The sequence below is a fragment of the Passer montanus genome, unplaced genomic scaffold (assembly GCF_014805655.1).
Source record: "Passer montanus isolate IOZ18808 unplaced genomic scaffold, ASM1480565v1 scaffold5, whole genome shotgun sequence".
In the NCBI taxonomy this organism is placed as follows: domain Eukaryota; kingdom Metazoa; phylum Chordata; class Aves; order Passeriformes; family Passeridae; genus Passer; species Passer montanus.
The window spans coordinates 4,094,160-4,114,038 of record NW_024369929.1 but is presented as its reverse complement, the minus strand read 5'-3'; the positions used below and the strand labels follow the sequence as shown (position 1 = coordinate 4,114,038).

Sequence of the window (19,879 nt, the reverse complement as noted above, 5' to 3'; positions counted from 1 at the left end):
ATATTTTTCATTCATTTTAACAATGTGTTCTGACAGGATTTGATATACACTCTGGAAAAACCCATGCTTTCAGTCATACTCTCGGCTCCTCTGCACCACCAGAAACTCAGAGTCACGGCCGTTCGTCACCGCCGAACTTTCTGTCTGGAGGCCGGCGTCTGGTGGCGCGGGAGGCGCAGCACGGCCCCCGCTCCGTCCCCGCCGCTCGCCCCCCGTGCCGCAGGGAGCGCCGCGGTTTGCGGGGCCTGCCGGCTCCTCCCTGCTTCCCCAGGATCGGGCACTGCCGTGAAATAGCTGCGAGGAGGGGGCGATGCGAAGGGCTCCCCCCGCCAGGGCGGCAGCGCGTTCCCATGGTGACGGCGTCCTGGCAACCGCTCCCGCTCCCGCAGCCCGGCCTGCGGCGGCCGCCCCGCTCCCAGCCGCTCCCATCCCATCCCATCTCATCCCATCCGCTCCGCGCAGCCGGCCGGGAGGGCGGGCGGGCGGACGGAGCCCCGGCGGTCACGGCGCGGGGGAACGGCCGCTCCCGCGGCGGCAGCGCGCCCGGAGCGGAGCGGAGCGGAGCGGGGCTCGGCTGGCGGCGGGGGTGCGCGGGAGCGGCGGGCAGCCCTGCCCTGCCCTGAGCCAGCACCGGTGAGTGAGCGCAGAGGCTGTCCCGGCTCTGTCCCCCCGTGTTGCATGGCCATGGAGTGGTGTCTGCACCGCGGTGTCCTGTCGGCTGTCGCACACCCGTGTCCCCGCAACCTTCGCCGCGCCCACCGGTGACCCCCGCACCGCGGGGCCTGGACCCCCGGCGGGGCCGAACGGCGGGCAGGGCAGGGCAGGGCAGGGCAGGGCAGGGCAGGGCAGGGCAGGGCCGGGCAGGGCAGGGCAGATCGCTCCGCCGCGATTCCCCCGCTCACGGGTGTCGGCACGGGCCGGCACCGGGGCCGCTCGCATCTGTTTCTGCAGAGGGCCCCCGGCCTGGCTCGGAGCCCCCCGGCCGGGCTCGGAGCCCCGGGCTCGGTCACCGCGCTGCCGGCGCAGCCCCTCCGGCTCCCATCGCGTGTTCCCGAGTGCCACAGCCGCGCCCGGGGCTCGGCACGGCTCTGGTTCTCCCGGCGCTGCCGGGCTCTGACCCATCCCCTTGCCGAGCTGCAGCACGGGGACTTTTCCGCTCACTCCGGAGCGTTGCCCCAGCGCACTTCAGAGTAACACTGGGAAGCATCTGGCGGCTGCCGGGGTGGTGCCGTCACACGCTCCCTGTGCAGCAACCAAAGCGGTTTCTATTTTAAGAAGGAACGAGTGATTAAAGTGTTTGCCGAGGCAGGTATTTCAGTCTGCTTTGATTCCCGTGTGACTTGCGGCAAGTCACATAGCCCGCCCCGTGCTTCACTTCCCTACCAGCAACAGAAGGAAATTGTATTTTCAGGGATAATAATGCTTCCTACCTCACAGGCATATTGTGAGAATGAATGTGAAAAACACTCCGAGGTGCGCAGACATTACAGAATTAGTTGTAGATTATCATGGAAGATAGGAAACTGAACACTACAGGTATGATTATCCTTCAAAGCAGGAGAAATGGAGATCCCACAGAAAATAAACATGCGAGGCAGTCTGAGAAGTGGTGAAGGGATGCCACAGCACAAATAGCAAGGAGTGAACTGCACATTGCCAGAAGCACCTCTTCATCACATCCCATGGATGATTTCTCTTTTTTTCAAGCTTTTACACATCTTATGTCAATGATTTAAGGAAACAGTAAGGAAGCACTGCACATTTGTATGGAAAACCTGCCTTAAGTATCAAGTGAACTGTTATTTTTGGTAATCAGATATGTAGTTTCCAAATCGGAAAAAACTTGTATCTTGTCCATGTGCAAGTATATTGAGAATATTCAGTAACTTAAATCAGTCAACCTAAATTTACTGGGTTAATACATCATGACTTAAATTGCTCATAGCAGTATAAAGCAGGAAACTACATTATTTAAAAAATAATAATTAGGCACCTGTAACCCATATTTCAACTGGTATCTTACTCAACCCCAGTTTACTGCCATTGAAAGAGCCACATGAAATTATACTCCTCTTATAGAACACTTTACAGTTTCTATTTACTAGTGTAAGTTGGTATTACTCTCATAAAGAAGGAATTTGCCATTAGTTCTAACATCTATTTGTTAATTGCAAATATCTCCAAACTGCAGCAAAGCTTTGTACAACGGCCAAGCAAAGTCTTAGACCCTTTCTGGCTGTTGGATCAGATCAAGAAATCTGATATCTGATGATATGCTTCACTGTGTACTGAGCAAAGACAAATGAATGAGAAGTTCATTTGTGTAACTTTTGTTTCATATCCACACTTACTCCAGATATTTGCATTTAGCTGCATTTCTTATGGTAGACTGGCAGAAAGAGTTGACTTCATGCAAACCTATGCTTACCTTGCTGCAAACATTATTTTCTAATTGATAATAAATGGGTACTGAAGGCTGTGAGACTAGAGCACTGCTTGGCTGGTTTTATAAGGTGTATTTCACTAAATTTCACTAAGATGCTGCTAGATGTATGGACTCTAATATTTGTTCTTTGTTTTTCTAGGTAGGATCCAGAGCTTTGCTGCTGCAGTGCACATATCTCTTCCCAAATCTGTGGGATAATTCCTGTGTTTACAGCTAAATTATGCTTAAAAGCTTCAATGCATCAAGATGGTTAAGATGTGCTAAGGCCCAGAGGTCTCAGGCACACTGAGAACTGGGTGCCTGGTGGTGTGACCTGCTGCAGTCTCGTGGTGTGACCAGGAGGGACCCCTCGCTGAGTGCTGGCACTCCTTAAAAATCCAACAGCTGGGAAATGATGAGTGTGAGGAACAGACTGCAGGACTGGACATTCAGTGTCTGTGCAGGACTTTGAATGCAGAAGTCACCACAATGACCCCCATCTCTTATACTGTGCTTTTTACTTATAGCCATGTAAGACCCTAAACAAGGAGGTAGGTATGGTTATCTCTCTTACATGTAGGGAAACTGAGTCATTACTCATGGAAATAACTTGTCCAAAGCCAACAGGATCAGAGATCAAGCAAGGAATTCAATTCAGAGCTTCTGAATTCCTGTCTGGTGTCACTGCTGCTCAGCAACCCAGCTTCTCTTAAAACTGTTTTTTTTCTAATTTGTAGTTTCTGAAGCACCATGCTATAAATAGAACACACACACTGTGACAATGTTTGCTCTCTGCTTTCAGGCAGTGCTTTCATACATTTCTAAAGCACAAACATGCTTTGCATTTTGAGATCTCAGAGGGTAGCCCTATTGCTCCTTCACTATCGATATTCGACTATTGTATTTCCATAACCCCATCTTTCTCAGATTGCACAGGATTTCATCAGCAATTGTGAGCTTCTTTTCATACACCAGCCTTTTTTTGCAGTGAGGATTTCAGGTTCCCAAGGAGATCAGGCTCAGGCCACACTACTTCCCTTTATACTTAAAAATGTTTTTTGTTTTATGTAGGGGAGATTTGTTGGATTTGATTGAGGCTAATATATTTTTAATTAATTTCTGTCAGTGGACAAAGCTGCTGAGCCAGGTACTGGTCTCACACTAAGACACTAAAATATCTTTCTGAAGCTATTTAATAGACCTACTCTGCTGCAATGTCTGCCACAGTCTGGCTGTGTCTAAAAAATAAAACCAGAATTTATATTCTTACCACAGAAGAATTTACTTACAACCTAAAGTGTGGCCATTTAGATTTGATGACAAATTAATACAAGACACAGTTTTGACAAACTATGCTGATGTCACACATTTTATTTTGGTTTCTGATTGCCAATGCTTTTATGAGAAAAACATCTTACCCCTAATAATCTGCTGTCATGAAACACTTGTATTTGATTCTTCAGTCAATATTTTCTTAAGTTTTATGATCACCCTGCAGACCTTACTTTATTATTAATTGATTAATTATATCAGAGACCAGTAGAAGATTGGGGACAAGAACTTTGTTTACCTCTGCCCTGCCAAACCAGTTCTGTGGGTCAACAGCAGATTTCAGTTTCAAGGCTGTCAACCCTATCTTTTCAAGAGTATCACTTTCACTATAAAAAGCTTTTTAGCAATTTTTAGTCTTCATTCTTTTGTATTAATTTTTATTTGCATTTATTGCATTAGCAATATTTGGATGCCAAGATCACCAGTATCAGCATAATATTACGCTTAACTTAAAGGTGCACTGAAAGCAAAAGCTTTAAGTAATTTCAGATATAAGCTACTCAATAATTCAATTTGTACTTTTTCAACAGACGTAAATTATTGACCAGAGAATGGCCCACCGAAGCCCAATCTTCCCAACTCTTGCCCCTTCTGAAAGGTACAGTCTGGAATATAAAACCAAATATCTTCATGACACAGAGTATTTATGTATCTCTTAATTCCCTATATACAGTAATGCTGTGACCTGGGACTTTGGCATTACTGTGCAATGCAAAGTGAAATAGCAGAGACATTCAAATCATAGCCCAAATGACAAGGCCTTACTCAGCTTTTACTTAGCCCTTTCCCAAAGAAATTCAACAGCTTAAATCTCACTGACTAGAAGTCCAAGAACACTTTAGCCAGTGTTCAAATAGCATGGAATGGGTTGTGAAAACACAGAGCCAAAAGTGACCTTTGCTGGAATCCTCCTACATCTCTATCAATAAGTCCTCTCTTTCAGCCTAGGTGGGGAAAACTCTATGGTGTTTTCACAAGGCCCTGGGGATTTCCCTGGAGGGTTCAAAGGATTCCATCACCATGGTCAAACTGAACTGCTAATTCGGCTCAATAACAGGAAAAAACATGAGAATACACAGTAAATCAGAGTTCCTAGACAAAAAATATCTCCTTTTCTGAAGTGGGGTTGAACTTGTATCTACTTATGCTTCTGAAAATGTTGTTATTCTTTACAGAACATAGTGGCAGGAAAAGATTGCATGCATTAGCAGACTCATTTCATTACTTTCAGCACCCATGAGCTCCACTGCATTCCATGGGAGCTGTGCAATGCAGAACACTCTTCAAAAATTTAGATAATTATTCAAGGTACCCGAATGTAAGCTATTTTGGGGGGAAATTTAACTCCTAAGACTATGAGAAACTTGTCATAAATTTGGTCTCACCTCAGTTTCTATGCCCACATATGCTCCTGTCCAAGGGGACAAGTTTCTGTATGGTATTACAGGCTAGCTATAGAGACAGAAAAGGGATTGACCAAGCTACTCCTTTTTAATTCTGATCTGGTTTCATTTAATTTACAATACCTACCTTCAACTGTTACAGTTTTGATTAAGCCGTTAAGCCTGAAAACTGTAAAGACAAATAACATTACTTTTAAAACTCAGTAGAAAGGGTTGAATTTGGATTGTTAATCAAATTATAGTTCTTATTTGTAACTACTTTTATTATGGTAATGTCCTTTCCTTAAGATTCCATGCTTTTGTAAGCTTCCTTAAAGGTCATGAGAAAAAGCCTGACCAGCCTTTGTACAAGACACATGGCCAACACAGCACCCACTTATTTGTAGCAGTGGACACTCTCTGGGTGTATTTTGGGGCTTCTCCCCAGCACTGCACATGCCAGTGTCATACTGCCTTCAGTGCAAATTGCAGAGTTTTGTGTGAGAACTTAACAAGATGTGGACATTCTTCCCCCCCAGACGGGTCCGAAACATCCCGCTGCACAGCCAGGCACTGACAGCGGTGCCGCTGGCATCCGCCAGCCTGGTGGATCAGCTGGAGGACAGAATCCTGAGCCATGAGAAAACAACAGCAGCTCTTGTGGAACACGCTTTTCGCATTAAGGAGGACATTGTTTCCACGCTGCACAGAATGCAGAACAAAGGGGGGGGTGACCGGTTGGCAAGGCAACTCCTGGAGGAGCACATCCGAAACATAACTGCGATAGTGAGGCAGCTCAACCGGGACATCGAGGTATGGCCGGAATGTGGCACAGCACTCGTGCCATCTCAGCTACTTACTGCTTCTCATTTCCTAACAAAGTTTACCACGGGATAAGTAAAGGTCAGACAAGGTCTGAAGATCCTATAAGCTTATAAATTGTTTTTACAACTTGAAAAAGTGTTTGCAAATTACATAATTCTTTCGGTGGCTATGAAAATAGCACAGGATATTAGCATATAAACACAGGAGCCTTTGTGGTTCTAATAAGCTTGCTTTCAAAAGCTGCACTGGAAAATCTTGAAAAAATGAATTAATGTGACACTAATACCCAGCTCAACTTCAGTCCAAAGGCTGTGCTGTATAAACACTAGGAAATGCCTTCGCTCTATAATAAACTTTCTTTCCCTTCCGACTCACTGACGACACGAAGTAACCAAACCCAAGTGCTCATTTTTATGACCTAATCCTAGGCAGACACATGACTTCATGTCTGACCTCTGCTGCAGTGAACAACAGGGGTGTGGTAGGGAAAATGAAAGGAGAAAAAAAAAATAGGTCTCCATTTCACTGTCAAGTTCTACTTTATATATTGTGGTAGTTGTGTGCAGATTGGACACTAATAATAAGAAATAATAGAATACCTCAAAGGTATCTGGTTTAGTACATTACAAGACAAAGCTTTGAATAAAGTAATAATAAAATGGTATCTGAGGATACTGAATTACTGAAAAATAATGAGTGACATTTAAAGTGTACATTAAATGTGACATACTGAGTTTTTATTTGCATATGAATGTTCTGTAGATGCTGCAGGAACAGATACGTGTCAGAGACAATCTCAGCTATGGAACAAATTCTACCCTGAAGAGTCTTGAAATGCGGCAGCTTTCTGGCCTAGGAGATCTTCGGGGAAGAGTTGCAAGGTAAAAGTCCCCATGGAACTGTGTTTTGGGGGCTAGCTAATCTTGTTTTAATCCTGAAGTGTTAATGATAATGGGTTGAATTCTACTTTGGCAAAATTCCAAGGATAATTTTGCTCTGCATTTTCAAGAAAATGAATAATAATACTTTGCATTTCAGAATTACATATTAAATTTGGCAATATCACCCTTAATTCCTAAAATTCCTGAAATTAGTTCTAAATAAATTATTTTTAATTCCCTGGGAAATTGGATTTGGTTCAGCTTTTAAAAAGTACTGTGGTTAGACTCGTGTCTTTGAAACACGTTAATTAGCACAATTATAAAGGCAGCATGGAACAATCTGCACTTGTGAAGAACAAAACAGTTGCACATTTTTGCATATATTTTAGAAGTAAAAATCTGCACATTCAGTTAGTGGTTAGCCATATTAAATCCCACATGGACTACATGACACAGGAACAGAAAACTGTACAGTAACAGAGGTTTTACAGGTTGCCCAAAGCTCCTGGTTACAATTCTGCAGCCACACAGACTTCAGCTGTGCCATCAATGACAAATTTACAAACCCCAGCACAACAACATTTGCTTAAGTGCCTTTAAAGTTGAACACGAAAGACAGAGGATGTGTACAGCTCCAGGAAAAGGACATAACCTGGCCTAAAGCTGCTTGGGTAATAACTTTGGTGGAGTTCTATTTGTCCTGAATTTGACCTGTTGTCTATATTGTGCAGATAATTTTCCTTCCTTTTCTGCATGTCACCTGATTTAGTGATAACCTTCAACAACGTATAGAAAAAATCAGAGAGGGATTTTCATTGAACTAAGGTTTTGTCATAAATTACTCAACTGTCTGAAGCTTCCACTGTAATTTCCATAGCCCATTGTGTAGAAAATACTTTAGAGGTTTCAAGAAGAATTGAACAGTTAGTAAGTTGTGCACTATCCTTTAGCGAATGCAAATGAACTAGTTTATTTTTTTCAAATCAGGAAATTGATGGAAAAACCTATAGAGAGATACACATACATGTATTTATCCTGCTGAGAAGTCCCCCCAAAATGTAAATGCTTAGATCTTCCTGCTTCTTTTTATAAAAATACTTTGAGATCATACTACATCCTGCGAGGGGTTCTGTGTGGAGCAGCACTGCTACTGACACCTTGGGAGGCAAAATGTGGTGCCTTGGCCCTCAGTCAGGGAACTGAAGAGAAGCTCGTGCTGCTGTGGGTGTGACTGCAGGGCCCTGGCCTGGCCTGAGCCCTCGGTGTGGGAGGCTGGGGATGGGCACAGCCTGTGCCAGGGCTTCTTCCTCTACTTCCTTAGGGCACCACCCTTGTGCTGTGCCTGGGTTGCAATTTATCTGCAAATTGAATGAGATTATATCCATGTGCTTCTGTCAGACTGTGTGATGAATGCAGGTTATTTGTATTCATTCCCATAAGAGAATCAGTTTATTGCCCTGTAACTGTTACCTTCCATACTGCATTCTATGCTTCCATTCAGCATGTTCTCTTAAAAAAAAAATCCCTGAATGAGGAAAAAAATTCTTCCCTTTATGAGAAAGCAATTTAAAACAATGGTCCATGAGAGAAAGTAATTGACCTTTATTTGCAGACATATTCTACTTTGAAATTAGTGTTCCAGTGAATAATGATTATAGCACTAGCTGGAGATTATGTCAAGACAGTGGTTTGTTGTGTCTTTGGCACAACACTGAGAATTTCCCAGAGATAAGCACCTTCTGATTACTTTAGCCAATGTTCCTTCTATAAAATACACTTTACTCACCTAATGTAATTTTACCTCTAGTGCTGCTGGCTTCCAGATGAATTCAGAGTGAAACACTAGAAACACGATCAAGTTAGTGTGGGTTACCAACTTCCTGTGCATCAACTTTCAGCCACAGCAAAGGTACATTGAGAGGCTGCAGGAGCTCTGAGTGCTGTGTTTGCTCCAGGCTGGCAGCATGCAGAAGGACAGTGGGAATCAGTTTAGACAGTAAATCCCAAAGCATGAGCCCCTTGTCATGTAATAACTTTAGTGTCCATCTTAGGATTCTGGCCAAATTTCAGTTCCAGTAATTTCATGCATACTAAAAATCCTATTCCAGTTCCATATTGGAGAGAGGGGTGTTTATTTCCTAACACCAACTGTTCTGTAACATGTCAATGCATCATCAAACAACTGTCTCATTATTTCTTGAGGGCTGGTGCTATTAATGATGGGAACAAGGGATCCCTACGTGCACATGCCCTTCTGAAGCACAGCCCCAAACCACACTCCCCACTGCTCTGCAGGAGTGAGACTCCAACATACCTCACTCACATCACAGAATCAACTAATACTGCTATCAGAAGGTGACAGACTACACATTACAGCTCATGTCTCTGGATCCTTTCTCAATAAGCACAGTTTACTGATGAATTTGTAAAGTGTTATCACAGCCCTGAATTATTGCTAAAAATCAGCATTATTATTAACTTATGAAAAAATATTACCTCTATAAAATTCAGCAATGCATTAGCAGAAAATTAGATCTATGCCAGTAAATCATATTCTCCAGCCTCCTGTCTCTTATGTTGTCAATTTTATATTATACAGATTTACCAGTTCTTTTTCTAGTGATAACAGATCATAAAATTCATTAGTGCCTTGTCATTTATTTAGAGAATTACTTGTGGATAATGAGCATTTGTCTGGAAAGTTTTAATCCAGCAGTCTGGTTGGAATGATAGCAGTAGCTCTTCATAAAAGCTTCCTGAGAGCTGAAACATCCGGAGAAATGGCAACTGTGTGTGTTCAAATTGGACCTACTTTGCATATATAGATGACTTTTTTATCTACATTATAGAACTGATTCATTTCGGACAACCTGGGCTCATTACACGTAGGCAGATTTTCCTGCTGCACAGATTATGAGTCTGATGCATCTGGGCTGCACCACACTGACAGTGTCCCCAGGAGCAATAAATGTGCTGCTCTCTGGCCCTTGCTGTGTGGGAGGTGGCACCACGAGGGCAGCTCTGGGCTCCCTGCCCCAGGCCAGCACATCCCACCAGCTCTGCTGCTCTTGCCCAGTGCCCCACCAGGCATTTCAACTTGCTTTGCACTACCTGTTCTCCAGCTACTTGTTTTTCACTGGCATTTTAATTGAAACACCTCCTGTTATAATAGACCAGGAACATTAAAAGCTCTCTCCATACCATACAACATATGCATATAGCAGCCAGCTGCAGAGTGCTGGCACAGTTCTCATTTTATCTTTGCCCCAGTGATACTGAATGGAGCAACTACTTGTTTTTTTAATTTTTTTGATGCTGAACACAGATATTTTCTTCCAGGTCAAAACCAATCATGTTTGTGAGTGTATACAACAGATATAGAAGATAAACCAAAATAATCTGATCTATGCATACCAGGCAGACATTAAATTCACATAGTCAGAATATTGATGTTTCAGTTACCACGGAATTACATAAACCCTTTGGCCACATAACTGAATTCCATGAAGAAGAGAGATGCTCTGTGATTAAACCCAAACCACTAATTTACTTTAAAAACATTCACAGGTGCCTGCTGATTAAATTTGCTTCAGTAGTTTCAAAGCTGTTGCTCTATATATTTTCTGGCATGCCTCAGAGAAACAAAACTGAGCATTTTTTGGAGCCCACAACCTTTTGGTGACTTGATGCAAGATGCTTCCATTGCTCTGATTCTCTCTGATTGTAACAACATGGAGAGATTTGGCTTCTCTCATCTTTCTGAAGAAACTGCCTGATTGTGAGCCCTACAAGCTTTTCACTGCTACGTAAACCCTAGCCAGGCTTCCTGCAGATATTACTAATGGGTCTCACAATGCTGAACTGCTACACTAGAAATTAATCTCCTCAAGTTTTCTAATGCCTATGTGCTATTTTACATTACTGATTATTTTCATACTGAAACTGTACCACAATAATAAGCAGATGTTCCTTTTGTCATTTTAGCTGTGGCTTTCCCTTCATGTTTAATGATAATGGCAATTCCTGTAACTGAGGTAATGAAAATGCATGTTGAAATGGAAGCTTTCAAACTGAAATGTGACTAAAAAGATGACAAAGTATGTCATTGGTTTAGATAATGACTTAACATGCCTCAGCTTGTTCTATTTTACTGCCTTTTTCTCCCTCAAATTGTAACTGTTGTCTGTTCCTCATCAGTCTCCTATATCAAATTTGGTAACACTGATGATTACATATTTCCCTTAGCAAAAAAAAAAAAAAAATTTGGTAACACTGATGATTACATATTTCCCTTAGCAAAAAAAAATATATGTGAGTCATACTTCACAGAGGTCTTACTCCTGAAATCACAGTACTCATATTTTTACAGCTCAGTTAATGCCCTTACTGCATTACTGTAGATGAAATCCACCGATCAAATTATTTTTAAAATCTGGTAGAAAACACATGTTCTATAGCATATTTATCCTGAAAATGTTACAGAATTAAGAAGTGTTCCAATGTGACAAAAGGAAACAATAATTATTATGTTCCAGGACTTCATTTTACAGCCTTTTCTGAGACAAAATTGCCATTGCTTTCAATGACGATTTATTTATTCACCTAAATAAAGACCAAGAACCATAAAATTTGCCCCCCATTGTTAACTACACATATTAGCTGTGTACTACTATTTCACAAATAAAAATGCAGAGGTACAATAATGAAAAAATGGTCCTCAGTTATTTAGGCTATTAATAATGTAGGGGAATGCATATCAGTCATGTAGGGGAACCTCATCAGATATCTTCTGGAGCTTTAAAAAAGACACAGAAATGAAATTCTGCATCTTTGCATTTCTGAGTGATTTCCCTGAGTGATAACACAGCCTACCCATATCATGTCAGTGCCAAAAACAATGGAATTTGTTTATCAGCCTATTTGACCTCCAGACCTATTTGGGAGCACTTCTCTGAACACTATGAGATGTATTACCATTCTTACAGTCCCAAAGACATTGCTTCTCTAGCCAGCCAGGGATTCCACAGAAATGGCCAGTATGAAATGGGTAATTCTAAAAGCCTGGACCTTATATTCTATTTGGCTGGTGCTTTGTTTTTTTATCTATTCAAACAGGTGTGATGCTGGGTTAGCCAGGCTGTCTGCAGAGCATAAAATTACATATGAAAGACTTCAGAGTCTAAGTAAAGACCAACACACCTCCAAGCTGATCTTAGAATCTAAAATCAAAGAGGCAGAAATACAGGTATGGTACTTAGACCAAGGCAATCCCTGTACAGGTAAGAGTTCTAGTCTAATTCACACAGACTCCATTTACTCACTGTTAATTATTTTCCTGGGAGGTCACAGATTTCCAAATGGAGAGGTGTATCAGCTCAATCCTTATTACACTGAATGCTGTACTTAGGTTCATTGCTGTACTGCTCTAACTGGAAAAGGTCCTTAATTTCTTCCTGCAGCATCTGTCTAGAAGGGATTAGTATGGGAAGGCACATGCTCAACAAAACTACAACAATATAAGCCTCTGTGCCTTTCACTGCTTATTTTGGCCTTCCCAGGATGATCCTATATGTATTTGAACACAAATTTTGAAGGTGTGCAAAACAAAACTGGCTTTGGGTTCTGTGAATCCATTAATCTGTCTCTCAGGTTTCTCTTCCATTGGGTTTGAGAATGGAAGTGAGCACTAGACACAAGCAGAGACTTGGAGATATGGAGATTCCTTTTCCTTAATGTCACATCTCAAGGCCTTCCCATTTTCTCGGTCAACAAAAAGTATTTTACATCTTCCTTTTGTGGTGGGTAAAAAAAGGGCTAAAATGCACTTTGCCTTTCTCAGAAGCCTCAGTGTAGTACATTAGCATGCCAGGAGCATGTTGTCATGCATCTTGTAGGGAACCAGAACTGTATGCTTTGAGGAAGTGGGCTGGTTGTTTTGGTGACAAATTTTCTCTTGTAGTTGAGACTTCTCCCCAGTTAAACCCAGCACTTCTGTCACTGCAGTGGCCCTTACACACAAAGTGATGCAGCACATCCCTCAGTATTGGTGGAATGCTTGGGCACTTGTTTATTCTGATTTTGTGGCAATTTGGAAATGTATGGATCATGCAAATTCTGCTGTCTAAAGGAGGGACCAGGCAGAGATTTTCAAGGCAAAACTATTCACATTATTTAAGGCAAAAAAAAAGTTTTCAAAATGCCAATACTTTAATATTGAGAGATAGTATATTTTCATTATAAAGTAAAATATGCAAATTCAATAATTTTTGAAATGTTAGCAAAAGTGAGCTGTCTGTTAGACCTCCTCTACTCTTATGAAAATGCCTCAAATGAAACAGTGATGAAATGCTGTTGAAAAATAGTGAATTCTGAATTTTGTTTCAGATTTCTCATCTGCTGAGCAGAGTAGAGCAATCGATAATGCAACAAGAAGCAAAGCTGAAGATTGCCTACAAAGAGAGCAACCAACAGCTGCAAGTTCTGGACACAAAGTAAGTGCCTGGGAAGCCTTGCTGCTGCCATGTACCTTGGGAGTAGGACTTCTCTTTTCCCAGTCTGACTGGTATAATCTTCAGGCCTATAAAAGCAGGAACCTCTATGAATAGGTGTGTTTGCTCCACAGATATTACAAAAGCTGACTGTCAAGAGGTCTTGCTTTCACCGAGAATTGTGCCCCTAATGTGGTTAGGCAATTCTGAAAAGTTGATTAAGTTCCTGGTTAAGTATTCAGGCAGAACTTATATTAAAGGACACAACTAAGGGGTTTTTGTCAGAGTGGCCTGGTGCCTTTGTGTAAGAACTGTCTGAAGCAATGAAAGCTGGAGGTGGCTGTCCAGAGCAGGGGAAAAAGGTCAACTGAAACAAGCAGGAAGCAAGTCACAGCACTCACAGAGTGCTATTGCTTTAAACTGGCTTCAAACATGAATATAACTGAAATACCTAAATTATTAGTGGTTAGATACTCTGTACTACCAAACATTACATGGGGTCATTATATTCAATTCAGATGTTAACTCCTCTCCAGGCATTTCACTCAGTGGCAGTCCTGGTATAAGCCATTTCTTACTGCTTATCACCATCCTCATGCAATGCAGGTTTCGTGTATTCACTGGAGAACAGAAACAGTTTCACTGGCACAATTGGTTGGAGTAAAGTTGAGGTGGGTATAGACAATGTAAGTGGAGCTACAGGAACCAGAATAAGTGGGTACCAAATCTTTGCTTGGATTTGATACATATGGACATAAAGTTTAGAATCTGAATGGATGACCATATTCTGTTTTCAATGTCATAAAGAATTTTCATCTACTATGGTTCAACTTTTGTGATGTTTTTCATATAGATTTGCTGTGAACTTCTACCTTTGTTTTCTAAACCAATGTTACCACATCCAGTTTAATAGCCTCAAAATTCAAAGGCTCCCCTTCATGTGGTGTGAAGAATGTATTAAATTGCCATTTTGTGTTTTTATGAACTTGTTCATTAAAAAGTCACTGTTGAATGTCCAGTTCTTCTCTTTTGTGTCTGCTAATTTCTGTTGTGTCCCTAGATTAAAAGATGCTGTTGAGGAGCTCAGCAATCAGATTCTGTCTGCACGGAGCTGGTTGGAGCAGGAACACGGAAGGACTGAGAAAGAGCTTGTACAAAAAATCGACCAACTCTCACTGACTTTTAAGGAAAGCACTGTATGTTTCATTCAAATGTCCTGTGATACTTCTCAGGAAGCATTCAAAAGCATTATTAATAACTAAGATGATATAATTGAGATGTTATTTGAGTGAGATTTTCAGATAGCCTCAGAATATGCCAAAGTCTCTTCATCAATATCAAGTGTAATGCCTACAACTTGAGAATCTTTAAATAAATCTGGTCACTGCTAAATAGATCAGTATTTTAACCTACACTAATCAAGTAATTTGAAATGATTTTATGAAAATTGTAATTCCTTACATTTTAAATTCCAGATAAAAGATGATAAATCAGTATCTATTTAATATTTTTAAAAGGACACTGTTATTCTACATGCAGAGTAAATAATTAAAATTCTGTTTCCCGGCTCCAGGAAATGAGTGAGAGAGGTATTGAGATGAAATTCAACCAAATGGCAGAGAAAATTGAGAGAATAGAAGAAATGCAGAAGATAACCATGGAGGCACATGAAGCAAAACAGACTGAAGAAAAGCTAAATATTCGCATTGTCAGACTTCAAAATGAGATAAATGAAGATATAAAAGAAATGAAAGCTGAAGTCAATGCTGGTAGGACCATAGTTATCCAGTTCTTTATTCTGAATTGTGGTGACAGTGATCCACTCATACTAATATGCAAAATGTCTTTGCTTGTATCAAGTAGCTGAAATACTTTTGGGGTAGATGTAATGGCTACACCTGTGGGATTAAGAGGAATTTTCAATAAGGGCAATAAGCAGAGCAATAAGGGGTGACACCCAGCTTAGAAGTGCTCTCCCCAAAGCAGGCACAGCCATAGCTGGGCTGCCATCAGGGCATTTCTGCCTTCAGCACGCAGTTACACCCCGTTAGCCTTCAGAACTTTTGCTGAGTTCCTGGTGCAAAGCAGAGCATTATGAAGGGCATTCTGCTAGCAGTGATGTGATACTTTGCTCCTCATGATGAACTAATGTCATTCTCACCTGCAATTAGGGTTTGCAGCTATCTATGAGAGCATTGGCTCCCTACGGCAAGTTCTAGAAGCAAAAATGAAGCTGGACAGAGATGAACTACAGAAGCAGATCCACCAAATGAAGCAGGAGGTTCCGAGATGGGGAGAAGCTGGACCATGACTGCAAGGTTTTGTCTGAGAGATTAGTGTTTACCTGGCTAACTAGGCAGACTCTAGTGTTGTTCCAGTCTGTAATGCCAATTACCTGCATGTACCAAATGACATGCTGCTGCTGCTGCTGCTGCTGCTGCTGCTGCTGCTGCTGCACAGGTGTTTGCTCACAGCAGTAAATACAAGCTGTTCTTGGATCACTGGCAATGAGCCTGTGGAGCTGAGGTGCTGCTTTGCCACTGCACTACTCCAGTTGCTGTCAGGAAATTTAGCACTGTGTAAAACTGGAGTAATACACTGGTGAAGCTGGCACCTAGTTTGCTAAAGGCATTCCAGTTTTGCAGGCTTGATCAGGCAGCTATTTGCTTTTATATGCACCTGCACCCCTCCACCTTAAAAAAAAAAAAAAGGTAAGTTGCTATCATTTGCTTCATATGAATTTGGCAAGGTTCTCCATCTTGATACAAATTACTTAGTTGAAATCAATGGACATTTTTACAGAGACTTTCTATACTATTGACTTCCTGCGAAGACAGAATTGGCACTAAACAGACCAATCTCCAAAATCAAGACAACATCAGAAAATCTTTGTTTAGGTTTGCAAATATTCCGTGTGTGAAAAGGGTAGTGTTATGTAATGTAGTTGTAGACTTAGATGATTCATAAACAACATAAGAAACAACTTACATGGTCTTAAGTATTGTAACCTTTTAAAATTAATAACCAAGGGGAGTTGACAGGAGGTAAAGGATGTATATAGGGCATTTTTTACTAGGCATGTGTTCCTATGACTTGCTTCAATATATTGATAAAAACTTAGAGTGGTTTGAAAACTAAAGAGAATGTGATAATCTAACCTAGTCTGGAGACTCTAATGTAAAATAAAATGCAGTTTATGATCTCCTTAGAAATTTTCATTGAAGTAAAAAAATCAGTTCATCATATTTGAGTAGACTTTAATAATACAACAGACTCAAATTGCTAATTGCATTCACATTATTTCCAGATAATAATTTCCATTCCCAGATGAATATGAAAATCAGTACCCATGTGGCATATTATCTAGATAGGAAAAAAATGTATGTTGTTTTTACTCCTTCATTCATGGCATGATATATTGCTCCTCATGTTTGTAAACCACACAGGATTAAACCCGCATGAAAAAATAAAAGACTTTATCCAGCATCCTATTAATTTATACTATTAACAGTAATTAATACACAAACCAAATATTAATTGACAGAATTTACAATACTGTTAATCTAAATAAATTAATAGGATGTCTCTACACTGCCCTTAATCAACCTTTCATTCAGCTAGTATTGGAAAAATATATTTTTAGTTGGAAAATCAGTGGCAAATATCACTTCCATAAAAGACATTTTGGTCCACGGAGTCACCATATAAAAAACAAACAAAGAATTTTAAAAACTGCTTCAAGAACTTACAGTCATTAACTTCAGTACGTCAGTGTAGAGTGTAAAAATCATGTAAAAGCATACATCTTTACAGGATTAACACCTAAGTTTGTATTCACTTCCTCTGCAGCTGAAAGTCATTGAAGTCTCAAAGAGATATTAAGCATTTGCAGCTCTGGCTCCCAATGCTCTCTGATACAAACCAGAAATACCAGAGGCAGTTTTGTTATCATCCATGTCCTGTGAAATATATTTACAATGGCAGCTAAGGGGAAAGCCCAGTTCCCTAAAGAAAGACAATTAAATGCTTGTAGATATTTCTCAGGAATTGTCTTTAAAATTCAATCTTACTTCCTGTATGTATTCCTATCTATTCCTAAATATTTAGCCATGTGCAGTAGAAAAGCTATCACTGGCATTTTATTAAAAAAGGAAAAGAAAAAAAAGAAAATAGCAAAGAAAAGAGACAGACCAAAAACAGAATAATTTTGAAATTCTGTAATTGGAAGTCTGTACCCGAGAAAATCTGATATAATATGAAGAGCATACAAGGAATCAGAAACATTTATATAGGACTTAATTAAATTGTTTCTCTCGTAAAAATCTTGTGTGATTGATCCAGATATAAAACAACACAGGAAACCCTACCCAATTTTACTTTTTGCTGCCTTAAAAATGTTTCTTTCCTAAATCTCAGCTACAACAAATAAGTAAAAGCCCAAATAAAATAATACTCAACCTAGTGCCAAGCAGTGTCTTCAAACTCTGAAGTGCCAAGTGGAGGGAGGCCCAGGCCAGCCTTGTCTTGTTGGCATTGTCTGCCAGGGAGTGCTCACATGTGATAAGCCAGTCCTTCAGGGAGAATTCAGAGTGGCTTCTGAGGATTGGAGCATCCTCTGATCATCATGCCAGGGCAAAATCCTCTCCTCGGGCACAGCTTCCCCTGAGGGGAACAACTGTGGAGGCAGCAGGGCAGAGCTGCAGACCCAGCTGTGGAACCTTGCTTTTGCCAAATGGAAACTGATTCTGAAAACTGACCCACAGGGATCTTGTAAAGCCAAATAGAAGGAAACAGCAGTGCTTGGAAGCACAGCTGCCCCTTCTTTTTCCCTTCCGTGCTGATGTCCCGTGGGATTCCTGTGTTCCAGTCCTTCAGGGACACCAAGGTCCACTTCTGATGGTGGAAACAATGTGCTTTCTTTGTTCAGCACAAGTGCTCATGCTGTGAGTCTGGGTTTGTGCACCACGTGCAAGCCTGCCAAGCCCACAAAAGGAACAAGGTAGTGAGGTAGTGTTTGTGTGGATGGCACTTCAGCAACAGAATGAGACTTGGGAAAGTATAATAGATGGGCACAAAATACTATTCAAATCACAAAATTCACTGACACAACCATAAACTCACTGAAAGGACTGGGAGGAGCCTTAGGAAGTCATCTGTTCCACCTCTCCACTTTGAAATAGATTCAACTTTACCTAAAATATTTGCCATAGACACTTCTGTAACCTGCTTATAACAATATTTTAAGAATAAAACATTGATTAATGCAGTCTGTTCCACTGCTTAAAGAAGATTGCCTTGCCACCCAAATACCTAAACTAGGACAAGACATAATAGCCTTAAATTTCAAGCACACAGGACACAAACCCCAATTTATTACATTCTTTTCTGCATATTCATTAGTTTTTTAAGGCAATCTGTGTATAACAGATGATTCAAATGAAGCTTCACAGGGATATTTACCCAGTATTTCTTAATTTTTTCTCCTTCCTAGACCCATATAAAACCCACCAAACCAGCAACACCCAACACAAAGAAACCACCACCACCACAAACCCCCAAAACAGCCAAAAGCAGACCACTTGCTCTCATGAAGTTTTAAAATCTTTGTCAGCTATTTCACCTGCATGAAGCTTAAATCACTTGCAGTGTGCAGATCATACTATTCAGTCAGCTATGTAGCACATACTGAGTGTCATAAGAAACTCATTGGAAAATGTTTAACTGAGGTACATGGCTTTTACATGAGCATGTGATAACACAGTGGAACCATGGTACTGTGCAGTGAGGACTTGGCTGGAATCACAATGATGTCAGTAATTACAGAGCAATTGTGCTGTTTATACTCATTAAACAAACCAAAGGAATGGTGCAAGTAAGAAGTTCAAAGGATGACCCTAACTTCCACCTGCAGTTGTTTATGTAGTAAGTTTTGTGTTGTGGATACCTTTATATTGTGGATATCTTTGTCATTACAATCTGATATAGTTGAATAGACTGTTGCCATGTTAGAGAAAAGCAGTATGAATGATAATGAAGAACAGTATATTCCTGTAACATCAATTTAAACTGAAATGCAAAATTTTCTTTTCTCAATATCTGTTTTATGTTCCACCTCCACGAGCATCTGGCCATCTGGGGCAGAGTGTTCTCTGTAACTAAGAATTAAAGTGCTCATTAGACATGTCTTCCAATAATGGAAACGTCTAATAAGAGACGGATGACAATCTGATGAAACCCTCCTGTGTGCAGGGGATGAATTCCTCCTGTGACACTCCCTGCAGCGTAAGAAATTCGGAGGCAAATTTGAAAGAAACCAAGAAAATTGGGTGTACGGCCTCTACTCAATTTGCCACAGGGTGTCACTGTTGCTCTTGGCAAGGGAAGGACGGGGCTCAATGAACCTGTGTGATCCATAGATGCTGCAATCCCACTGGGATGGGGCTGGAAGTGTTACCATGTACTTTGATAAAAGGAAAAAAAAAAGAGTATTCTAAAGACGTCACTCTGTAAAATCACAATAAAGGCAGATGATAATTAAGCAAATTA

The 19,879-nt window shown here is 41.0% G+C and overlaps 2 protein-coding genes across 4 annotated transcripts; one reads left to right on the top strand and one right to left on the bottom strand.

Moving 5' to 3' along the window:
• On the bottom strand, window positions 1-1,192 carry LOC120509129 (collagen alpha-1(III) chain-like). Its single transcript, XM_039723456.1, has one exon. The coding sequence runs from the start codon at window positions 1,120-1,122 to the stop codon at window positions 502-504; it is 621 nt and encodes a 206-aa protein (XP_039579390.1). The 5' UTR covers window positions 1,123-1,192; the 3' UTR covers window positions 1-501.
• Window positions 562-19,879, top strand: FAM81A (family with sequence similarity 81 member A). 3 transcript variants are annotated; one of them, XM_039723453.1, is made up of 10 exons: window positions 562-633; window positions 2,586-2,976; window positions 4,288-4,355; window positions 5,679-5,952; window positions 6,727-6,845; window positions 11,961-12,090; window positions 13,230-13,336; window positions 14,394-14,529; window positions 14,907-15,102; window positions 15,505-19,879. In XM_039723453.1, exons 3-10 carry the CDS (start codon window positions 4,309-4,311, stop codon window positions 15,642-15,644), a joined length of 1,149 nt encoding a protein of 382 aa, XP_039579387.1. In that variant the 5' UTR covers window positions 562-633; window positions 2,586-2,976; window positions 4,288-4,308; the 3' UTR covers window positions 15,645-19,879. The 3 variants fall into 3 exon arrangements, with proteins under 3 accessions (XP_039579387.1, XP_039579389.1, XP_039579388.1); XM_039723454.1 differs by having other exon boundaries at window positions 575-633; window positions 2,590-2,976; window positions 15,505-16,043; XM_039723455.1 differs by lacking the exon at window positions 4,288-4,355 and having other exon boundaries at window positions 574-633; window positions 15,505-16,043.

Bases quoted from the DNA above. Each gene is read 5' to 3' on its own strand.
- LOC120509129 (XM_039723456.1), bottom strand. From the start codon at position 1,122: ATGGGTCAGAGCCCGGCAGCGCCGGGAGAACCAGAGCCGTGCCGAGCC.
- FAM81A (XM_039723453.1), top strand. From the start codon at position 4,309: ATGGCCCACCGAAGCCCAATCTTCCCAACTCTTGCCCCTTCTGAAAG. The intron at 4,356-5,678 runs GTACAGTCTGGA...CTTCCCCCCCAG, and splicing joins ACTCTTGCCCCTTCTGAAAG to ACGGGTCCGAAACATCCCGC. The intron at 15,103-15,504 runs GTAGGACCATAG...ACCTGCAATTAG, and splicing joins GAAAGCTGAAGTCAATGCTG to GGTTTGCAGCTATCTATGAG.